The sequence below is a fragment of the Chiloscyllium punctatum genome, chromosome 16 (genome assembly GCF_047496795.1).
Source record: "Chiloscyllium punctatum isolate Juve2018m chromosome 16, sChiPun1.3, whole genome shotgun sequence".
Classification (NCBI taxonomy): Eukaryota; Metazoa; Chordata; class Chondrichthyes; order Orectolobiformes; family Hemiscylliidae; genus Chiloscyllium; species Chiloscyllium punctatum.
The window spans coordinates 39,997,003-40,017,723 of record NC_092754.1 but is presented as its reverse complement, the minus strand read 5'-3'; the positions used below and the strand labels follow the sequence as shown (position 1 = coordinate 40,017,723).

General features: G+C 39.0%; 1 protein-coding gene across 23 annotated transcripts in view; it reads left to right on the top strand.

The window, feature by feature from the left end:
* Positions 1 to 20,721, top strand: part of LOC140487166 (eukaryotic translation initiation factor 4 gamma 3-like) — a 354,817-nt gene that overhangs the window by 95,325 nt on the left and 238,771 nt on the right. For 17 of the 23 annotated variants that reach the window (XM_072586763.1, XM_072586762.1, XM_072586771.1 and 14 more), the window contains one exon: positions 4,822 to 4,941. The exons of the other annotated variants lie outside the window; for them this stretch is intronic. In XM_072586763.1, coding sequence (XP_072442864.1) covers positions 4,822 to 4,941 — 120 coding nt within the window. The remainder of the gene's footprint in view (positions 1 to 4,821; positions 4,942 to 20,721) is intronic. 23 annotated transcript variants of the gene reach the window in all.

Genomic DNA, 20,721 nt, shown 5'->3' with positions numbered 1-20,721 from the left:
TTATGGTGTCACCCCTTGTGACTGAACTATAATTGGTTTCTATGCATTCATTCACTGGTTCAGTTGGATAGGGTTAATTGGTTTTGGAGGATACCTAAACAAGGATTTTTATTTTTCTAGCTTCTTCTTTCAACTCTAGCATCTTATTCCTAGTAGTATTTTAGGGATGCTGTTATGTACCTTCTCCCTGGCTTTAATATTAATCCCAAAACTGGACACTGTGGCTGAAGCGCTTTATAAAATGAGAATGATCTAGTAGGATGTGGGTTTGTCGTTTAGCACAGGACTGGCCAAGCTATCTGATCTTGATTTATAAAAATGAATTGATAGCTTTTTATTGTATTACATCCATAATGCTTTGACTTGACAGACTTTCAATCTAGCATGAAATGCTCTGCCAGTGTCAACTAAGAGCCGCCATCTAGTTAACACCAAAAGGATTAGTGCGTGAGTCACAGAAGTGAAGCAGCATTCTTGCTGGCATGTCTTTAGTACAACAATTAACCCCAATTATTATTTCAAATCAGCATTGTATGTTTGCTAGGCTGTTGACTTATTGTTGAGAAGAAAATACATTTCAGTATTATAAAAATGTTATTAAACAATCAGAATTAGATTTTTAAAAAAGTCATATCCTTTTTCATCCCACCAAGCCTCCATGCTTCAATTTTTTAAAAACAACTCCCTCATATACTGATCCTATGGCTTATGTGAATGCAGACTGTCCACTATGACAAGCACCTATATTGTAGCAGTCAGTGCCCTTCAAACTGTGGGACTTCAAACATTTGTGGCACCCTGTCTGATGTGTCACTCATTATAGCACAGCTGACAATTTAATCCAAGTTTGGTTGCAAGAATTGTGCAATGTGGTTTGCTACTGAAGTAAGACTGACATAGAATTGCCCTTGTAGGCTCAACACAGAACTGCCTCATGCACTCAGCTTTGAATCATGGCAAAGCAGATGAAATACAAACTTCATCTTGTTTTAATTTTAACAACTTTAAGAATGAAACTGGCTCCTGATACCCCTTGGACAAATGTAGAGCCAGAAGCTGTGGCTGAACTGGTTACAGGTGATCAGCATCACCTGTAAGTTGTTATGAATTTGAAGGCATTTACTGAACTTTGACAGAGTTAAAGCAGTTTTGCAGTGAGAGCTTGCAGACACCTGTCATGTGGCTGACTAGCATTCTGAGTGTACTGGAAAATTAAATATATGTAACATTTGGCCGTGAAATAAGCACCTGAGTTTTATTGCAGTTTTGACAGTTATTTGAATTTAGCCAATCAGTTTAAATTATGCCCCAGGATACTAAAACCAAATCCAGTTTGAATTTATTGCTTTTGCCAACCTTGAACCAATGCGATGATCCAATGTTTGGGGTATAAAGAAGCAGACATTTTGACAGTTAGACAGTGAGACCAACTGCCATTGCCAACAAAACACTCTATCAAAGGTACCTGATTCATATGAAACTTCTTTGCAGCAAAAGACTGAAGATGACCCAGGGAAATCTTCAGCCAGAGGAAGACAGACACCAACAATGACAGCCACTGTGTGGTTTTGAAATTAAGTTGATGTAATTTTCATATGGGTTTTTATCAGAACAGTATATTGTTATAGAATTGAAGGCAGGCAGTAAGTAGGTAAGAGAAAAGGGGCTCAGAGTTGTAAATAGTTGTTTAATGTTCACCTTTAGAGTTAAAGAATAAGTTGATTTTTTAAATGGTGGAATTTGGGAGTTCTCTGTTACTCATACTTTAACAGATTACAAGGCAAGGTGAGCTTTTCTGGGTGTTTGGTTTATTTAGCAGAAGGGTTTACCGCCATGACTTAACAAAGTGAAGCTATCACTTCTGCCATGTCACCATTCTGTGATAGTTTACAGAAATATAAGTTGCAGCTGCATTCTCTCCTCTTCACCTGCCAGTCACTTTGAATCAAACTCAACTCATAAGCAGATAGGCTCTGTTTTAAACTGAGTCGTTTGTCTCACAATCTTGAACTGAATTGACTTGTGAAAGTGTTTCCTAATGCCACCTGACATCCTGTATGATTGAGAGCATTGTGCCTGGATAAAGTCTCCTTTCTGTTTTTCTGCGTAAATCAAGATGAGGGTTCCTTTCTCCCCTAAACCCTGAGCTTTGATTGGTTAGCTGCAATTTGTTGTTGTCTAGAAATTCCCAGGATTCTGGACAGTCAAGGCATTTAAATAATTTGACAGGAAGGTTGTCATTTGCTATTACAGAATCTCCATCTCAATATTGTACATCCCTGACCCTGGTCAGCTCAGAGAAGCCAATTATAAAGAAATACTAGGGAATATAATTATTTGTCTATGTTGCATTTATCATGAATGTGTAGATAAATTCTGTTTCATCTGTCTTTGCAATCAGACAAACTAATTCACTTGCTCTTTCATTTTTGATTGCTGTTAAGTATCAGTGTTCATTAACGTTAGGTTTTTAAAAACTTCCAACTTTTTAATTGCCTTTGATCTATGAATGCAGTTAATCTTCAAGACAATGTTCAATTCCGCAGGATTGGCCATTATAATGAGGGTGTTTGGGCAAATGCTGTTTTGCTTTTGTCACAAGTTATTCATGCCTGAAGGGCATAACCTTTATTACTGTTACCTTGACCTTTGATAGAAAACATAATTTTTGATCGTTATCTTGAACCAAATATACAGATTGAGTAGAAGTAGGCTATTGTCTTTTGCATCACCTACAACGTTTAGTAAGGTCATAGTTGATCTATTCCCACTTACCCTGGAAAGCTGTAGATTCTTGTAAGGTGAGGTAATTGGTCTACCTCAATCCTAAACATGTTCACTGACCCCATCTCCTCCATCTTCTGAGGCAGAGGGTTCCAAAGTTGCACAACCCTGTCCAAGAAAAAGAATGTCCAAAAAGGATGATCTCTGATTTTGAAAGTCTATCCTATTAATCTTTTTCCGAATCTCCAAAGCCTTGATCAGGTCATTCATTGTCCTTTACAAAAAGAACAGAAGCTCAACTATTTTTTCCAATTAGGGATAACTTCTCAGTTATTCTGTATCTATTTTTCTCACCGCACATAACTCCCATGTAGGAAAACACCAATTTGGTCACATTGTGAAACAAACTGGCATGTCAACATGTTCAAGTGGCATAACAGGCGGCATGGTGGCTCAGTGGTTAGCACTGTGGCCTCACAGTACCAGAGACCCAGGTACGATTCCAGCCTCTGGCAACTGTCTGTGTGGAGTTTGCACATTCTCCCCATGTCTGTGTGGGTTTCTTCCCACAATCCAAATCCAAATGCTAAATTGCCCATAGTGTTCAGGGATGCGCAAGTTAGGTGCCTGAGTCAGAGGTAAATATAGAGTAGTAGGGTGGGGGAATGCGTCTGGGTAGGTTAGTCTTCAGGGGGTTGGTGTGGACTTGGGCCAAATGGCCTGTTTCCATACTGTAGGGAATCTGTGTAATTCTATGTAACTGGTTCTCAGATCAACAAGGTCTTCTGGAGGGGCAGTGAATTTCCTGATCAAGACGATTTGTTTATTGAATGTAGTATGCAGACATGGTAGTAGTCTGGATGTTAAGGGGTAGATTGACGATTGCTGATAGCGATGTCTTGATCAATTGTAATGTGGCACTGTATACCCTATATGGGCTGTTTTGAAGATAATAATAAATGTGCAGCAGAATTTCATTTTGCATTGAATAGACTTTATATGAATAGAATATGAGCTATATATGAGCTATGACTTGTGTAAGAATATTTACCTGTGAGTGGCCAGGTAAGGATACGCCTAAGTAATTTGAGCACCTGTGGTTGTTTTTGTTATACTTTTAGTACTTTTTTGAGAAAATTGTCAGCTCCACAATGTTTCATTGACTAAATTTACAATGGCCCTATTTGCTGCCAGTTAATCCTGAGTGGGGTTTGTGTGTGCCAAAAAAGGCTTAGTTTTGTTTATGAGCTTCAATAACTACCTATGCTCTTTTTGGATGATTTCTACATTTCTTCCTCTATTCAAGTCTCCTGTAGACTGCAAAGTTCCCCAACTGAGAGGCACATGATCTATGAGATATATATTAGCATTGAACTGATATTCTGCCAGTATGTAGTGCTTAACTCCAAGGATAAAAATTAATCATGTTAAAGTTCAAAAGCATCATTTGTAATGCTTTAATTGTACATTTCTTAAAATTGTAAATATCAGAAGATGGCACATAAATGCTCATGAATGTATTCTCTTAACTTCATCAAATGACTTATATAGCAGAGGGCGTGGAAGATGCCCTTCAAGGAAAATAAAACACCTTGTATTGCAAGTAAAAATCCACCTGGAAAATTTTCGGCTGCTTAATCAGGATACAGTATTCCATAATTTAACTAGTTTAATTAATTTATCCTTTGATAGCATTTTTTGAGGTTGGAGGGGATTAAATGGCACTGCTTAGGTTTGCAGTATTGCTGGATCTTTCCTGCTGATTTGATCAATTCAGATTTAACTTAGATTGATATTAAAATACGAATTGATTTCTTTTTCACCTGAAAGCACAGTTTATTTCAGTGCCTTAACAAAATCTATCAAGGCTACAGAATCACTGCCCTTTTCTGAAATTGTAGATAATTCAACTTCAAATTGCAGTGCCTATCTTTTTAGTATTTTAATTGGAATCTGCACAGTCAGCTTTACTCCCATCGGAACACGTGACCCAGAGAACCTAATTGCAGTTAGATGCAATTCGCTTTTCCATAAGATAATGTATGTTAATATGCTTTAAGAATACCAATTTGTCCTAACATTTAGTGTCTCTATCAGGTCTCACAGGTGCCCAAACAGGCAGGACCTGCTGCTTACACAACACATGAACTAAACAAGGGTCATCCAAACCTCCCTGCAACGCCGCCAGGCCATGCCTCTTCGCCAGGCCTCTCACAGGTAACAAGTAATAAAAACAGAGAGACTTTTCCTTTTTGGGATGGGGAAATGAAATAATAGGACAAGATAAAAAGCTTTATACTAGTCAAATCCAGCTCTGATGCTATTTGGCTGAAATGATGTGTCAAATCCAGAAAGTGATTCTTGAATATGGATCAAATAGCTGTTAACTAGGTTGTAGATTGGAGACTTTGGAGTGTAGCCTACTTCATGTCAGTTGTAGAGCATGTTAATACTATGGCACATCTGTGTAATTGGTGTGAAGTTAAGATCCATAATTCAGACAAAATAGACTTCTGTTCCAAGATGCTCAAGATTCCAAAGGAACCATTAAATACAGAATTGTTCAGATTATCAATTACTTGTTGAAGCAGATGCAAAGTTATAAATATTTTTAAAAAGTATATAGTTTACTCAAGTTGTATTCTATACTTCTAATCTGAAGCCAGTTTTATAATGAATTGTAGTTCAAAGGACAAGTTGTAGACTTTTTAGTCTGTGGGGAACAGTCAAAATTTTTATCTTGGCAGTTTTGGTGGTGAGAATTTTTAATAAAAAATTCCTCTCTCGTCCCTTGCTTTGAAGCTGCTCTGATGTACCTGGGCAAGTAACTTGCTCTCTAGATCTTGAAACTTTGCTATTTGCTTTTGGGGTATGATAAATTCATGAAGGACTCCCCTTTTTTTAATCTTTTCCTTAACCTGAGGGTCACCAATCCTCAGGTAAAGTTACCACCTGTCATATCTCTCTCTCTCTCTCCCTCTCTCCGTCTCTCTCTCTCACACACACACACACACACACACACACACACACACACACACACACACACACAGACACAGAAAAGCCCTATGCTCCTCTGGGAGTCTGGTGACTTTACCTTTGTCTTTTTTTCTACTTTTAGATGTTTGTTGCTGCCTCACTGTGGCGAACCAGTCTTAATTGCTGTACCACCTTGTTGCTTTTGAAAAAGTAATTTTATTTGATTAGTAATTGTAACTTCATCCACTTGTATTCTCCATTCCTGAGGAAGTATTGGATCCAGGTTTAATGTTTTCTTCTGATGGCTAAATTTTGTCAGGACCTGTGCCGAAAAATTGTGTGACGGATTGAGCGAGGTTGTAACTCTTATAATTACATTGATTTGCTGTGAAAGTATAACAAGAACAAGTCGCACAAGAGAGGCAAGGATATTGCATACTTAGATAATTCATGTGCTGAGAGATTTTTGTGACAGACATTTGGGCATACTATGAGGAATTTGTTGTAAACCATAGTATGAAACGCAAGGTCAGTCTGTTACTAAGGTTAGCACAATTGTAACATTGCAGGCACTCAACATGACCACAAATGTCACTTGCTAGTCCACTTTCTGCAATGATTTTTTGAATGCTTGTCCCATGTAGTACATGAACAGTCCGACATGATACTTGACATTGTAATTTATATTTTTGAAGTATGTTATACCTCACTGGCAGAGCATGCTGGAAATTGAGTCCTGTTGTTCCCAGAGTCATCAGAGAAGTGAAAAGTTTTTATGATAATGTACAAAACTTTCCAAATTACCTGTGTTTTAGATCCAGGTTAACAGCACGGACCAGTTTTCTGAATTGAACAATTAAATAGGTACTTGCTACATCTAAATAATTACAACATATAACATCAACATATAACTCTACTCATTAAAACTCTAACGCGGGCACACTCACTCACTGCGCACAAGCACGCACGCACACAAAAATGGGTGTAATTGGTGGAGGGAAAGACTGTGAAGTCAATTCATGGACACTTTTCATGATTTGCTGAGATGATCCGTTTTGCTTGTAAGGACTTATTACTCCAAGCTCTTCTTTCTCTGGATAGCTTCACATGCTAGCAGGAGACAAGGTGACTGGCTCACACTTAAAGCATCTCTGACTTATTGAACAAAAGCCATCACTTTCATGCAAGGAAAACAAACTGCTTTTCTCGAGTTTTTTTTAGTACACAAAAGACACTTACTTAATTTTTGGAGATCGGATCACCTTTCCCAACATGCGGTTTCATAAGCTACTCAGCTATGTGGGAGCAATCGCGTCTTGTTAATAGGCAGAAGGCTTTTGTCATTGAACTGTAGAACAATATAACTACTGACAAGTAGCTGAATCTCCCTTTTGAGCAGACCCTCAGGTTCCAGCTCATCTGCAGTAACCTCCACTGCTTGAACAAACAGTAGTCTGAACTGCCCTTACAATGAGTGTCTGGTAACATTTTTTTAACAAGTGGAGTAATCCTTTCCACGATCCTATGTTTTCCCCCTTTTCAGCTCACAATGAAAAATATAGAAAAATAAGGTGTAACCTTTACAAATAGGCTATGGCACCAAAGGTGACTAGAACATTTAAATTATGTCATGGAACCAAAATACTCATCGTTTTCAGTTTTTAGAGTATTCCTCTGCAGCAAGGCTCATCCCATTATTTGTGATCAAGCGTCTAGTCATTGAATAAGCAATTTTCATGATTAGAGTAAGATCTACATACTGAATTCTGCCTTATCAGATTTTGATTTTGTTTTCGTCATGCCATGTTACAAAAATGCATCAGTCTAAATCAAGTTCTAATGTTCTTTTTTTAAAAAAAAGGTAATTTCTGTGTTCCAGAACATTAAATTGGGCTATAGTGGGTGGAGAAAGTGACAACTGCAGATGTTGGAGATCAGAGCCAAAAAGTGTGGTGCTGGAAAAGCACATCGCTTTAGGCAGCATCTGAGGAGGAGGAGAATCAATGTTTCGGGCATAAGCCCTTTATTATGAATCATTAGAAATCATCAGGATAGTCAGAATTCCTGATGAAGGGCTTCTGCCCGAAACATTGATTCTTCTGCTCCTTGGATGCTGCCTAACCAGTTGTGCTTTTCCACTGTTAGACTTTTCCACTCTATAGTGGGTGGAGTTTGCTTCATATTATAAGGAACATTTTTAAGTGTTTTTAATCACTGCAGTAGATGAAAGAATGTGAAACATATTTTGATAAAGTTAAATTGATATTGTTAAGTAAGAACAGTGGCAATCTGCTCTAGTCCTTTGATTCTATTGGTTGGCACAACATTGCATATGGGAAATCTGGAATTTTGCCTACTGCTTATAGGCAAAGAACAGTTCTAAGAAATGATTCAGCATCCAGTCAGCTCACTTGAATCCTTTGCAAATTGCTGCAGGAGCACTACCTCAGTAAGTTTTGTTGGTGGGTTCAACAGGCCATTTGGCCAAAAGGAGGATATAGAACTTGCCTCCAGTATACAGGTACCTCTCGAATGTTCCTAGTATGCTTGAATATATTACACCTCAACATAAAGGTTTGTGACAAATACAGAGGCAGTGCCTGAAGTGTTGAAACCTGCCAAGATGTGCATTTGATACTATGCTTGGCATTATCTAAATTAACTTGACTATTTTGGCACTAAACACCCTTTAGGGAGGCAAACCAACTGTGAAAGCATTATGTAGACCAGGAATCCCAACACTTACTTCTGTGGCACCCTCTCCCGTGTTTTGAATCTCCCATGAATTCATTTTGTATATATAATTAAGTATGATCATATTTGAGTTTACTTAATATGACACTTGTTGCTTGCATTGAACAAACATTCTTTTGTATTTTGGAGGTACCATTGACCATCATAAACGCATGTGATACTTAAGGCTCATCCTGGCTTGATACTTTGTTTTCATTGATGTCATTACTGAAAATCCAGCATCATGGATGTAGCTGTACTAAATGGAATCAACTCTGTGCTGCAAAAGAAACACTCAATGGAGCATTTATATAAAGTCTCTTCAGCAGTAGAGATTCAGTAAATATGTTGCTGAGAGAATCCTCTGATAAAATGAGCTCTTCTGATCATTTTGATGGGACAGAGGACGGCTGTCAGGTTTCAGTATTCTCAGTCAGAGTGTTTGTAAATCATAGATGTGTGGTTGATCTATCATAAGGGAAATAAGTATTAAATTTGGCGCATATATCAGAACGATCTGTTACCCTATAGTTTGAATGTGCCAAAGTTATGCTTTTTTCTTTGTCATCGTCAAAGATTCTTTCATTCAAGTCATCTTTTTTTCCTTCTTGAAGCAAAGAACATGAGAACTCAAACATAAAAGCAATTTCCTACTGTAAAGAACCTTCCAAACCTGCACTCTACTTTTGAATGCATTTGACTCCTCCCATATTGGGCAAAAAGAGTTCACGTACCTTGCATTTTTTTATTTAGCTTATGAATTTTGCTGAATGTGTCTGTGAACCCCATTAAGCTAGCTGTGCATCATTCAACATCTAGCCAGTTCATGTTTCTTGTTCTGCTTGTATCAATTTGCTCTGCTACTAGGCAAGATAAGGCTGCAAGCTTTTATTGGATTTTGTTACTGCTGTAGTACCAGGCATGTCCTTAACCTGTGGCTGAAAAAATGAATATCACCAGTCCTTATGTATTTCATGCATGGTTGTTCAGTATCTCTGTAAGTTGGGACCGGGGTATTAATGGGTTCATTGCACAGCATGTGTACACAAATTATACACTAAGGTTTATGGTATACCACTTCTTACAATAGAGAAAAATGAAATTCAAGTAGCTGTTTTCATATTTCTTGAATTTTGCACGTTATTAGTGGTTTTATGTTAGCACTTGTACCTCTTTGATGTTTTCCAGTACTTGAATTTGATGAAGGGCGTTCTGTACCATCACACTGTGGATTTTTGTTTTGAAATTGGTCGCATTAAAGCTTTATCCATAACTGTTCCTTTTTTTGCCTGCTCCTGTGGAGCAGATTGAATGGATTGAATTGCCTAATCGTATGTCTTATAGTCATTCCATCAACTGCTTGTTTACAGCTTTTGTGCAAGCTCTATTAGACTGGAGTAAAATTCCTGGTCAACGTTTTCCATATTGAAACTGAAACTTTGCTCTGAGTTTGGTATTAAACTTCAACACGGTAGTTAAGGCTAGTGACTTGATCTAGTGACCCCAGTAATGATTGAGATGGGTGGTACAAGAAAGAAATGGAGATATAAATAGGACTCTCTCTGGCTTCACCAGCAAAATCCCGTTGCCATCAACTACCCTTTGTGACAGAAGCAATTCCCCTTTGTCGTTCTCCCTTATCCTTCTACAAACAGCCAGTGGTATCTTAAAAGATACATATGTCCATACTATACCTACTCTTTTGCAAAAGAAGTTCATGACTGTGAAACACTACTTGTTTCTCAACTGCAGCTTTACTGCAGGCACAAAGGCACTCTGTTTCTGTGTCTTCACTTCCCTTCCAAGGCAACAATGTGAATATTGTCTTCACTGATAGCATCATTCCCCCAATCTTAAACGCCAGTTGAAACAGGTGAGAGAATAGGCTTTTTTCAAATATGAGTGACTTTCAGCCTAAGCTTTTATGGTACGTTCGCAGATGACACCAAACTTGGAACTGTAGTGGACAGTGAAGAAGGTTACCTCAGTACAGATGGTCAGGACCTTGGTCAGGTGGGCCAAGAAGAGGCATATGAAGTTTAATTTAGATAAATGTGAGGTGCTGCATATTGGAAAGGCATGATGATAAGGTCCTGGGGAGCATTGTTGAACAAAGAGAACATGGAGTGCAGATTCATAGATCCTTGAAAGTGGAGTTTCAGGTAGACAGGATACTGAAGAAGGTGTTTGGTATGCTTGTCTTTATTGGTCAGTGCATTGAGTATAAATGTTGGGAAGATGTGAGACTGTATAGGACATTGCTAAGGCCACTTTTGAAATCCTGCATTCAGTTACGGTCTCCCTTTTACAGGAAGGGCATTGTGAAACTTGAAAGGGTTCTGAAAAGATTTGCAAGGATTGCCAGGGTTTACAGGGTTTGAACTATAGGGCAGGGCTGAATAGGTTGGGGCTGTTTCCACTGGCGGGTTGAAGGCTGAGGAGTGGCCTTATAGAGGTTTATAAAATCCTGACGGCCATGGATAGAGTGAATAGGCAGGTCTTTTCCCCAAGGTTGGGGAGTCAAAAACTAGAGGCAAAGGTTTAAGCTGAGAGGGGAAACATTTAAAAGGGCCATAAGGGGCAACTTTTTCATGCAGATGGTGATGCATATATGGAATGTGCTGCCAGAAGTGATGGAGGCTGGTACAATTACAGCATTTAAAAGGCACCTAGATGGGTATGTGAATAGGAAGGGTTCAGAGGGATATGGGCCAAATGCTGGCAAATGGGTCTAGTTTAATTTAGGAGATCTGGTCGGCATGGATGAGTTGGACCCAAGGGTCTCTTTCCAGGTTGTACATCTCTGACTTGGCTTTGCACAAGTGGCAAGCAAAAAAATAGAAAGGCTTTTGCTGTCTTAGACTATACACTCCCAAACTAACTTGTGTCAGTTCCTCAGAAGAGAAACTAATCTGCCAACTAATTTATCAAATAATTAAAAATGGTGAGTAGTTTTTGAGTGTGGTAATGATTAGGGATGGCTGGATGGAAATTTTAAAATCTTAATGTTAATATTGATGCAAAGGGACATGTGTAAGTGTGCAACTCGTTTCCAACAATAAAAACCTGAATTAACTGCATATGCAAATTATTACATCACTGAGTCTTATTTACTCATCAAAATAGACTGGAGTGAAGCTCACTGCAGCACTCCAGCCTGGAGTAGCTTCTCTTTTTTTCCTGCCTGTCTCATTCTCCCTTAATGTCTTAACCTATGAATTCCTCTTCAGGATCCCAGGAGTGTTCTGCGTGACCCATTAAAAACCTTTCAATAAGCCCCTTACCAGTTGTTGGACAGAATTAAACACTTGTCATCTAGTAATTATTGGACTTGAATGTGCTTTGATAGAATTCACAGGTTGCCGAGGTCCTTCGTACAAAAATGCTTATGAAGAGAAGGATTCATCACAACCAATAATGATTGAAATTCATCATTATGCATTCATTTTAAAACAAAATCTCCTTAAACCAGCTTGATTGATTAGTGCAAAATAGACATATAAAACTTCTCAATTGCAAATAGTCAGGATTCCAATGCTGGCAATTGTATTCAAACTCTCAGAAAAGCTCAGCCACCAAACATTAAAGCTGAAATTCAAAGAACCTGTGATTTGGAAATCAAATGATGGATAGAGAAGGCTGTGAAAATTCAACTCTTTGATGACATGCATGTTGTGTGCCTTTTTTAAGGCAGCCAAGAAATCAGAAGGTTCAACACTGTTTGTTTAGATTGAAAATTCTCCTCAAGACTATGGACAGTGTCAATACGCACGGGAAAACGCATGTTGTGTCAGTGCTCAAACAGAACTCCACAGGGGTCATGCACCTGCTGGAAAGTCTTCCAGAATATACAATCAGAAATGAGCCAGATAATTATCTTAAATTGGAAGCTTTTTGACAACCGGGTAGTGCAGGCAATCTCTGTAGCAGTATTGAAGTAGGGAAGAGGCAGTCTAATCTCTCAAATGTATGGCTATTTGTGAAGAATGATTGATTAAATTCCAAATGACCTGTGAGTTGCCATAATGATTGCAATCTTCAAGAAAGGAAAAAAAGTCAAACTTTAGCATAACATTGCTCTCAACTGTTGGCAGATTCCTAGCTCTGACACTAAACTACCTCAACACTTGTTGAGTTCCTTCCAATGCCCCACTAGCTTTTGTCCCAATGGATGAATGACCGACATGACCTTGACCCCTCAACAATTTCATTTAAAGTGCAGAGAACAAAAAATTCCTTTGAACGTAGTTTTCTTTGATCTTGGCAAAGCTTTCCATTTGGTGAATTGAGCGTCCCTCAAAGTTGCTACAGTGATAAGCATTCAAGTGATGTTCACAAGCATCTTCAATATCCTACTTGACAACAGGAAAATAACAGAACTGCACGATGGCTCCACCAGAGACGACAACTCCTGCCAAAACATCAGGCTGTTGGACCAAGACTGTAGCTGCAACTTACTACTGACCAGCTCTTTTCTCTCTCCCTAAAAAGTTGTGGAAATAACTCATTGCACTGGTGGTGAAATCTTCAACCTTGAACAGTTAGACATTACATCCGAGCTACAGCTGCTTCAGTCATAAAACTACAAAATGCTGAGATGTAATAGTTAATGCTGTTTCTGAAAAAGAACTGCAGCAGTTCTTGTAATCACTGAAATCTACAGGAAAATAAGACTTGTGTTGAATATCATTCACGAAGATCTAACAATGAAATATAAAGCCCAGTGACTTCAATTGAAAGTCGCAATATAGTGTTTTAAAATAGTGTTTGGGGACTATCTATCCCAGAAAGTTGATTTTTGTTAAGGTATGCCACCAAATCCAAAATGCCAACTTAGTCTATGGTAAACTATGTGCTTGTGTTTTGAAGTATTGACACCTACTTAAAGTGAATTGGGCAGTGGTTCTACAACAGCTTCTAGGGTGCTGAAGCTTAGACAACTTCATTGCAGTAACAGAGTCCTAAAGCAACAAATATTGGTACTGTTTGAGAAAGATCTTGGGATTCGAGTAAGAAAATAAAGAATAAATGTAAGTATCCTCCAGGACACCGAATGCAAAATTGGTACAGTTTATTCAGAGTGTCTACTTTTTTAAAAAAAGTCCAAAGAATTGATAAAGAAACAAATGCTGACATTTCATGTAAAACTTTTCTTGTTGCAAACAAATCTGTGTACATTGAGCACATTAACAGACAGTTGAGGTGTCAACTTAACAGGAAAAGTATTTGTATTCTAATTAACTCACTCACTCTTAACTACTGTATATGGTCATTTTTACTTCATATTACACTTAAGGCATATGACTTGCAAGACAAGATCATGCTTCAGGGCACTCCTGCAGTTGAGCAAGATCGCTAGTTCCTATTGCATCCCGGTGTGCTTTTCAGAAGTTGGCCTGCTGTGACAGAGTTAATCAGAACAATTCCACCAGCAAGACCAATTTTGCCAACTCGTTCTTTGAATCTCAAGTCCCACCAGTTCTCTTCCTTTCGAACAGAAAACTAACTTTTACTAGCATTCTGCTAGGCTGTTAAGACAAAAGCATTTCACTCTACTCTTCATAGCATAAAATCTCTGTCCAAAAATCACCTGCCCCTCCAATTAAACAAGACAATTAATTGTTTTAAATTGGGTTGCAAATTTCTGAAAGAAAACAAGTTGCTTGTAGAGTGCCGAGATGCCAGTTAAAGAGCCGCTGCTTCCCCTACTGCTAATGTGGACAGTGGTCATAGCATAGAAAATAGGAGCAGTAATAGGCCATTTGGTCCTTTTGAATGGTGGAGCATATTCAATGTGATCATGGCTCATCATCCAACTCTGTACTGTGCTGTTATTTTCTCCCCATATCCTTTGGTCCTTTGATCCCTAAGAACTGGATCTAACACCCGAAAAATTCAAAGTTTTGGCTTGGACGGATTTCTCTGACAGAAATTTCCATAGGCTCACCCCCTTTCTCGGTGAAAAGAATTATCCTCCTCTCTAAATGGCTGACCCTGTATCCTTTAACTCCTGGTTCTGGTCTCCCTGATTATTAGGAAACATCCTTCCTGAGTTTGCCTTGTCTTATCCTGTCAAGAGTTTTATAGGTTTCTGAGACTCCCCTCATTCAAAGTTTGGGAGAACGTTTATAGCTCGGGTGCTCGTTGTTGTGGTTCTGTTTGCCGAGCTGGGAATTTGTGTTGCAGACGTTTCGTCCCCTGTCTAAGTGACATCCTCAGTGCTTGGGAGCCTCCTGTGAAGTACTTCTGTGATCTTTCCTCCGGCATTTGTAGTGGTTTGAATCTGCCGTTTCTGGTTGTCAGTTCCAGCTGTCCGCTGCAGTGGCCGGTATATTGGGTCCAGGTCGATGTGCTTATTGAATCTGTGGATGAGTGCCATGCTTCTAGGAATTTCCTGGCTGTTCTCTGTTTGGCTTGTCCTGTAATAGTAGTGTTGTCCCAGTCGAACTCCATGTTGCTTGTCATCTGAGTGTGTGGCTACTAAGGATACTAGAACTCCTAACAGCACACTCTCAGACAACAACTCACCAGGACGAAGGACCCAATACCCAGCATGAGCAAAACCAATGTAGTGTACAAAATCCCATGCAAGGACTGCACAAAACACTACATAGGACAAACAGGAAGACAGCTAACGATCCGCATCCATGAACACCAACTAGCCACGAAACGACACGACCTTAGTAGCCCCACACTCAGATGACAGTGAGAGTGTGTGGCTACTCAGTTAAAGTAGCCGCAGTTACTTTAACTGTAACACAGTTAAACTTTAACACAGTTTAAAGTTATGCAAATTGTTTTGTTTTGTTTGTATTTTAACTGTAGTGTAAGAATGGTTTGTTTTTAATTGAAGCCTATAGTTTGACTAATGAAATGAGATCTGGAATGCAGTGCCTTAACATCTGGCTTTAAATAAGATGAAAGTTAGGGTCAAGGCTGTTTTTCTGATGTGTTTTGAGGGGTTTTGGTCCGGTCCATAACACTTGAATCTTTCGTATTTTGTGATGGTTACAGCTTATTAAGTATAGTGAAATAGCAAAACGTGAGTGGCATTGTGGCTCAGTGATTAGCACTGATGCCTCACAGCACCGGGGACCTGGGTTCGATTCCAGCCTCGGGTGACTGTCGGGGGGAGTTTGCACATTCTCCCTATGTCTGCCTGGGTTTCCTCTGGGTGCTCCGGTTTCCTCCCACCGTCCAAAGATGTGCAGGTCAGGTAAATTGGCCATGGGAAATTGCCCATAGTGTTAGGTGCATTAGTCAGAGGGAAGTGGGTCTGGGTGGGTTACACTGGAGGGTCGGTGTGGCTTTGTTGGGCCGAAGGATCTGTTTCCACACTGTAGGGGATCTAATCTGTTGGGAATGCTGTTTGCAGAATATTTTCTCCTTTTGTGTTTAGAGTTGGGCTCAGCTTGTGCGCTTCTGCATTGCTGCCTGCTTGGTTTGAGAATCACTTTGAAGATAAAACTTATTAGGATGTAACTTATTAGGATGTAAGGAGTGAGAAAGGAAAAGGACACTTTCAGAAGTGAGTATTAGTAATCAGTATAAGTGCGCAAATTACTACTCCGTACCCGTGGCAAACTAACAAAACTTTTATGGTTAAATCTACCTGTTCAGATTGATCACCATTGGGAACCATTGACCAACACACGTGTGTCAAGTCTGTTGTAATACAATTACAGTAGTCTTTTGCAAGATAATTTCAAATTTTAACTGAAATTTACTAGGGATGATGCACAGCCAAATACGATATACTTTTAATTAGTTGCAAGTCATAAATCTGAAGTAACTTCTATCAAAATTGACTTGATTCATGCTGATTGAATTTGTCAATTATATTAAAGCATTGGATTTACTGCTGAATTATCACATATGCTATAAAAGCATGTTAATGTTGGCCTCTGATATGGGGCGTCATCATTTCTCAAAGATGCTTACGATTGTACCAGGAAATTTGAAAAATCACTTGTCAATACCACCAAGCTTAATGATGCTGCTGATGCTATTACGAGCGCACACGCAACTTTAGTTTGAAAACAATCTTATATGCTCTCTTAGGCATGTTGAACCTTTATTAGTGATAGCAAAATGTGTTGGGAATGCTGTTTGCAGAACGTTTTCTCCTTTTGTGTTCAGAGTTAGTAGTCTCAGCTTGGGGCACTTCTGCATTGCAGCCTGCTCTGTTGGAGAATCTTACACTTTGAAGGTAAAGCTTATTGGGATGTTGAGGGTGATAAGGGAAGAGGGCGCTTTCAGAAGTGAGTATAAAAAAGCAAATAAGCTTTTAACTGGAAGACACTACTTTTAGCGCACACGGATTGGAAGAATTATTGGTAATCTTTATTTATGTAGCTGTTCCAAAATCTATTGAATTGCAATAGTTTTACTTAGTGCTGATACTATTAATTTACTATTAATTGATGATCACTAATCATTCTTGTACCTGGCTGATTGTAGAGCTTTGAAAAACCTGTAATATGGACGTGTGTATGTGAAAAGAGATTTGAAAGATTTCTGTTAATCCTCTATTGTTTCACTCTAAATCTTTCGTTTTCAAGTTTTGATTTGTAGTTAAGCGAAATATCTAGCTGTCTGATTCCTTCCCTCTCATCTCCCTCTACCCTGGTGGGGGAATGTTGAAACACAGTTGGTACAGATTTTCACTGTTTTGCTGTTTAGCTCTCTAACCGCAAGTGATATTTTTGTACATGGGGTTGCCAATTTTCTCCTCTTTACTGTTATAGAAGTTGTTCTCGAGAGATTTAAAATAAATCTAACAAAAACAAATGATTGGTCACTGCAGTTTTTTATTATGTATATCTGTTAACTCTTTCCTCTCAACTAATTTATTGACAAATCGTATTAAATTGTGTTCCATTCACTCCAACAACATGCCAAAAACTCGGACTTTTTCTAAGATTGAGATGTCTCTTTAGGCTGCCTTTGCCATTTCTCCATTAAATCAAACTTCTCACCTGCATTCCTGTACTTTTTTGTGCAAGTTGTCTCAGATTTCTTTTTTCCTAAACGACTTGTTCAGAGGTGTTATTATACACCTTTGGAACAAATGGTGCTTGAACCTGAGCCTTCTGGCCTAGAGGTAGAGACAATACCACTGCATCACCAGAGTCCTACATCATTTGTTTCATAATGTCTTCATTACCTTAAGACCCAACCGCCGCACTTTATTTCCTATTTGTGATTAAGCTGCTTATTTCACTTGGCTTTCTCTCCAGTTTGCTAGGTCGTGTTGCAGTTTGGTCCACGTACTTGTTACTGGTCAAAATTACTTTTGAGTCTCTTTAAGCACAGACATTCCTTTGCCTGCCCCTTCCCCACTCCACCACCACCCTCACCACTCTAATTGCATGTAGATGTTTTTCCACCTTCAAGGAATGCACAAAAATTGAATGAAGAGCTAAATCCCCAGTTTTTGGGAGCTAATGTATGATGCTGTTAAAGGGCAGAATCATCAGTTTTGTTTGTAATTAGTTATATGCTGAGTTCCTTCCCTGAGCTGCCATTGCAAGATTGAGAATTGCGAGAGAGAATTAGGAGTCCAGTGTCATTTCGGAAAAGGGGAACCAAGTCTAGTTATCCTTGTACCACACACTACAGAGGCTCTAGAGTAATATTGACAGCATTCAAGGAGTGCATTGCCTATGTGCCCGCTGAGTGGAATATCAGTGGCATGATAACTAAAGTGTGAAAATAAAGAAAAACATCTTGTACCATTAGTTTGGGCTAAGAAAGGATATTTTTGAAATGAGTTCTCGTAACCTACAGTTGTTCTATCTTATTCTGGTGTGTATCTTTCCCTTATCCGTCATAGACCTTGTTACCTTAATAGTTTTTCAACAGTATTTTTCATCAACTTGCCATCTACAATTATTGTTTTGTCAGCAAGTGGAGTAGCCATTAATATTATTTCAGTTTGCGTGCAAACTGCTTATTAAAGTAACTGATATGTTATCAAAAATGCTATCTGCTACAAAGTAAGAACATGGGTAGAGAAGAAAAAGTTTTCTTTTTGCTGCATTGATAACCTCACAAGTAAATGGCTGTTGTTGTTGTGTTTTGAGGTTTTTTTTGATCTTTGTGATTGGACTTTTTCTAAATTATGGGGGTGAGGCAGTTTATACTTGTTTTGCTTCTCTTATACTTTAAGCGCACAGAGTATGCTTCGTCCAGAGACAAAACGCTGATTGGTTTGTGCAAGACTGCCAGTTGTGGAGGCCGTAGTCATCAGTGTAACACGGCTTCTGGTGGTTAGAGTTGTGAGATCAATGTTGAGGCAGAAGGTCTTGAGACTGTGAAAGAGGCAGCATCTCTCCTTATCTCTCTGCAGAGAGGTAACCAAAAATTGAAAGAGTTCTCCTAGTTTACTGTTGGCTGCTAACCAGTGACTGGAAGACCGAACAATTAATATATCAACCGTACTATGACTTCAGCAAAGGACAGAAAGATCTGGAAATATATTCGGAGACTACTTGGAAGAACTGAAGAGGATACCTCCAGTGCATCCTGAGGGCTGGTGCTATTAAACTGTGTTTGCCCAGTAATTGTTCCTCCACTCCTAACATCCATGTTTGTCTCTGTCTGCATGTGTTTTGGGAGATTGAAGAAGCAGGTTAGAGTTTCAGCTAGTAGAGTTACATGTAGAGAATTCATAGGTTTTTTTCTTTGATAAGAATCAATTTCTTTGTTATAAGTAATTTCTTGTTAAATACAAAAACCTGATCAATGTTTTATGCTCAGCTGAGTTCATCAAACGGGATATTAGGGGACTTCAAATAGATTAGATTAGATTACATTACATTACATTACAGGTGGAAACAGGCCCTTCGGCCCAACAAGTCCACACCGACCCGCCGAAGCGCAACCCACCCATACCCCTACATTTACCCCTTACCTAACACTACGGAAAATTTTGCATGGCCAATTCACCTGACCTGCACATCTTTGGACTGTGGGAGGAAACCGGAGCACCCGGAGGAAACCCACCGAGACACGGGAGAATGTGCAAACTCCATTGAACCCGGGTCTCTGGCGCTGTGAGGCAGCAGTGCTAACCACTGTGCCACCGTGCTGCCCTATTAAATCTTTAACTTTTGTGATGACTTGGGAACAGTGGAGATTGAGTGTCAGTGCACTTTCCTAAGTGGGTAGTGACATGTGCGAGAGTTTATGATACGACTGCTGAGTGAATTGCATGCAGCATGAAAGTGATGAATTAGAACATGTCCTCCAATGAAACAATTAAGTGTGAATCTGTTTTCAAGCTAAAACTTATAACAATCTCTATTGCGTCACATAACTGTTTTACAGCAAGAAAATTTGGTATGGGTTGAAAAGCTGGTATTACAGTGCAAGAAGAAAGAATCCATCCTGAAGATGATGTCCAAGATCAAATGGCAATGAGAACAGGGACCAGCCACTGGCCTCATCTTAAGAAACATGATGGAAGGGGTCCTTAAAATGCCAGAATGGTTAGATCATCACCAGAGACGTAATCTATATATCGATAAATAGGCAAAATCAAATCCTGAGTCCACCAAAGATTTCAGAACAGCAGCAAGTTGGTGGAGCCATTAATAGAACAGAACAGTCTAGATTTGACAACAGTTCAAGATCAATCAGGCCATCAAATGACATGATTCTGAAATTAGCAATTTCTGACAATTCATGAACAGTAGCAACAAAAAAGAGAATCTATTAAGTCATATTGGCCACATGGATGAATTATCCTTCACCTTTGATATGACCAATAACCAAGTTATTCATACATCAAATCATTGAAAAAATGGGGAATCTCTAATTCATTGGCTAACTCATGGCTATTTGTTGTAGAGGATTGATTCTGAATGGTTAACAAACCTCACCTGATCCAGAATGGGATCAGTGTCATGGATTCTGTGGATTCCATTGTCAAAGTGACTCAAGGAATTGGGTGCCAAAAGCAATGAATTTGCTATTTTTAAAGCACTTAATTGTTAAAGATATTTGCGTGGAATTCATCTATCCAATAAAATGTGAGCCATTAATATGAATTACTGGTGTTATGCTTTCTTTCACGTTTCAAAAAGGTGATCACGCACTCGCATTGGTGATTCGCGTTTTATTCTGGGTGACTAAGTCAATCTCCATTCTTGAAAAGACTTTTAGAGGCTTCAAAGTCGACTTTGATGCCAAGATTGTTGACAGCTCTGCATAATAGTGTTAATTAAATTTAAAGTCTGAGTTAATGTTTGATCGAGTCTCAGCAGGCCTTGTGTTTGTGCTGAC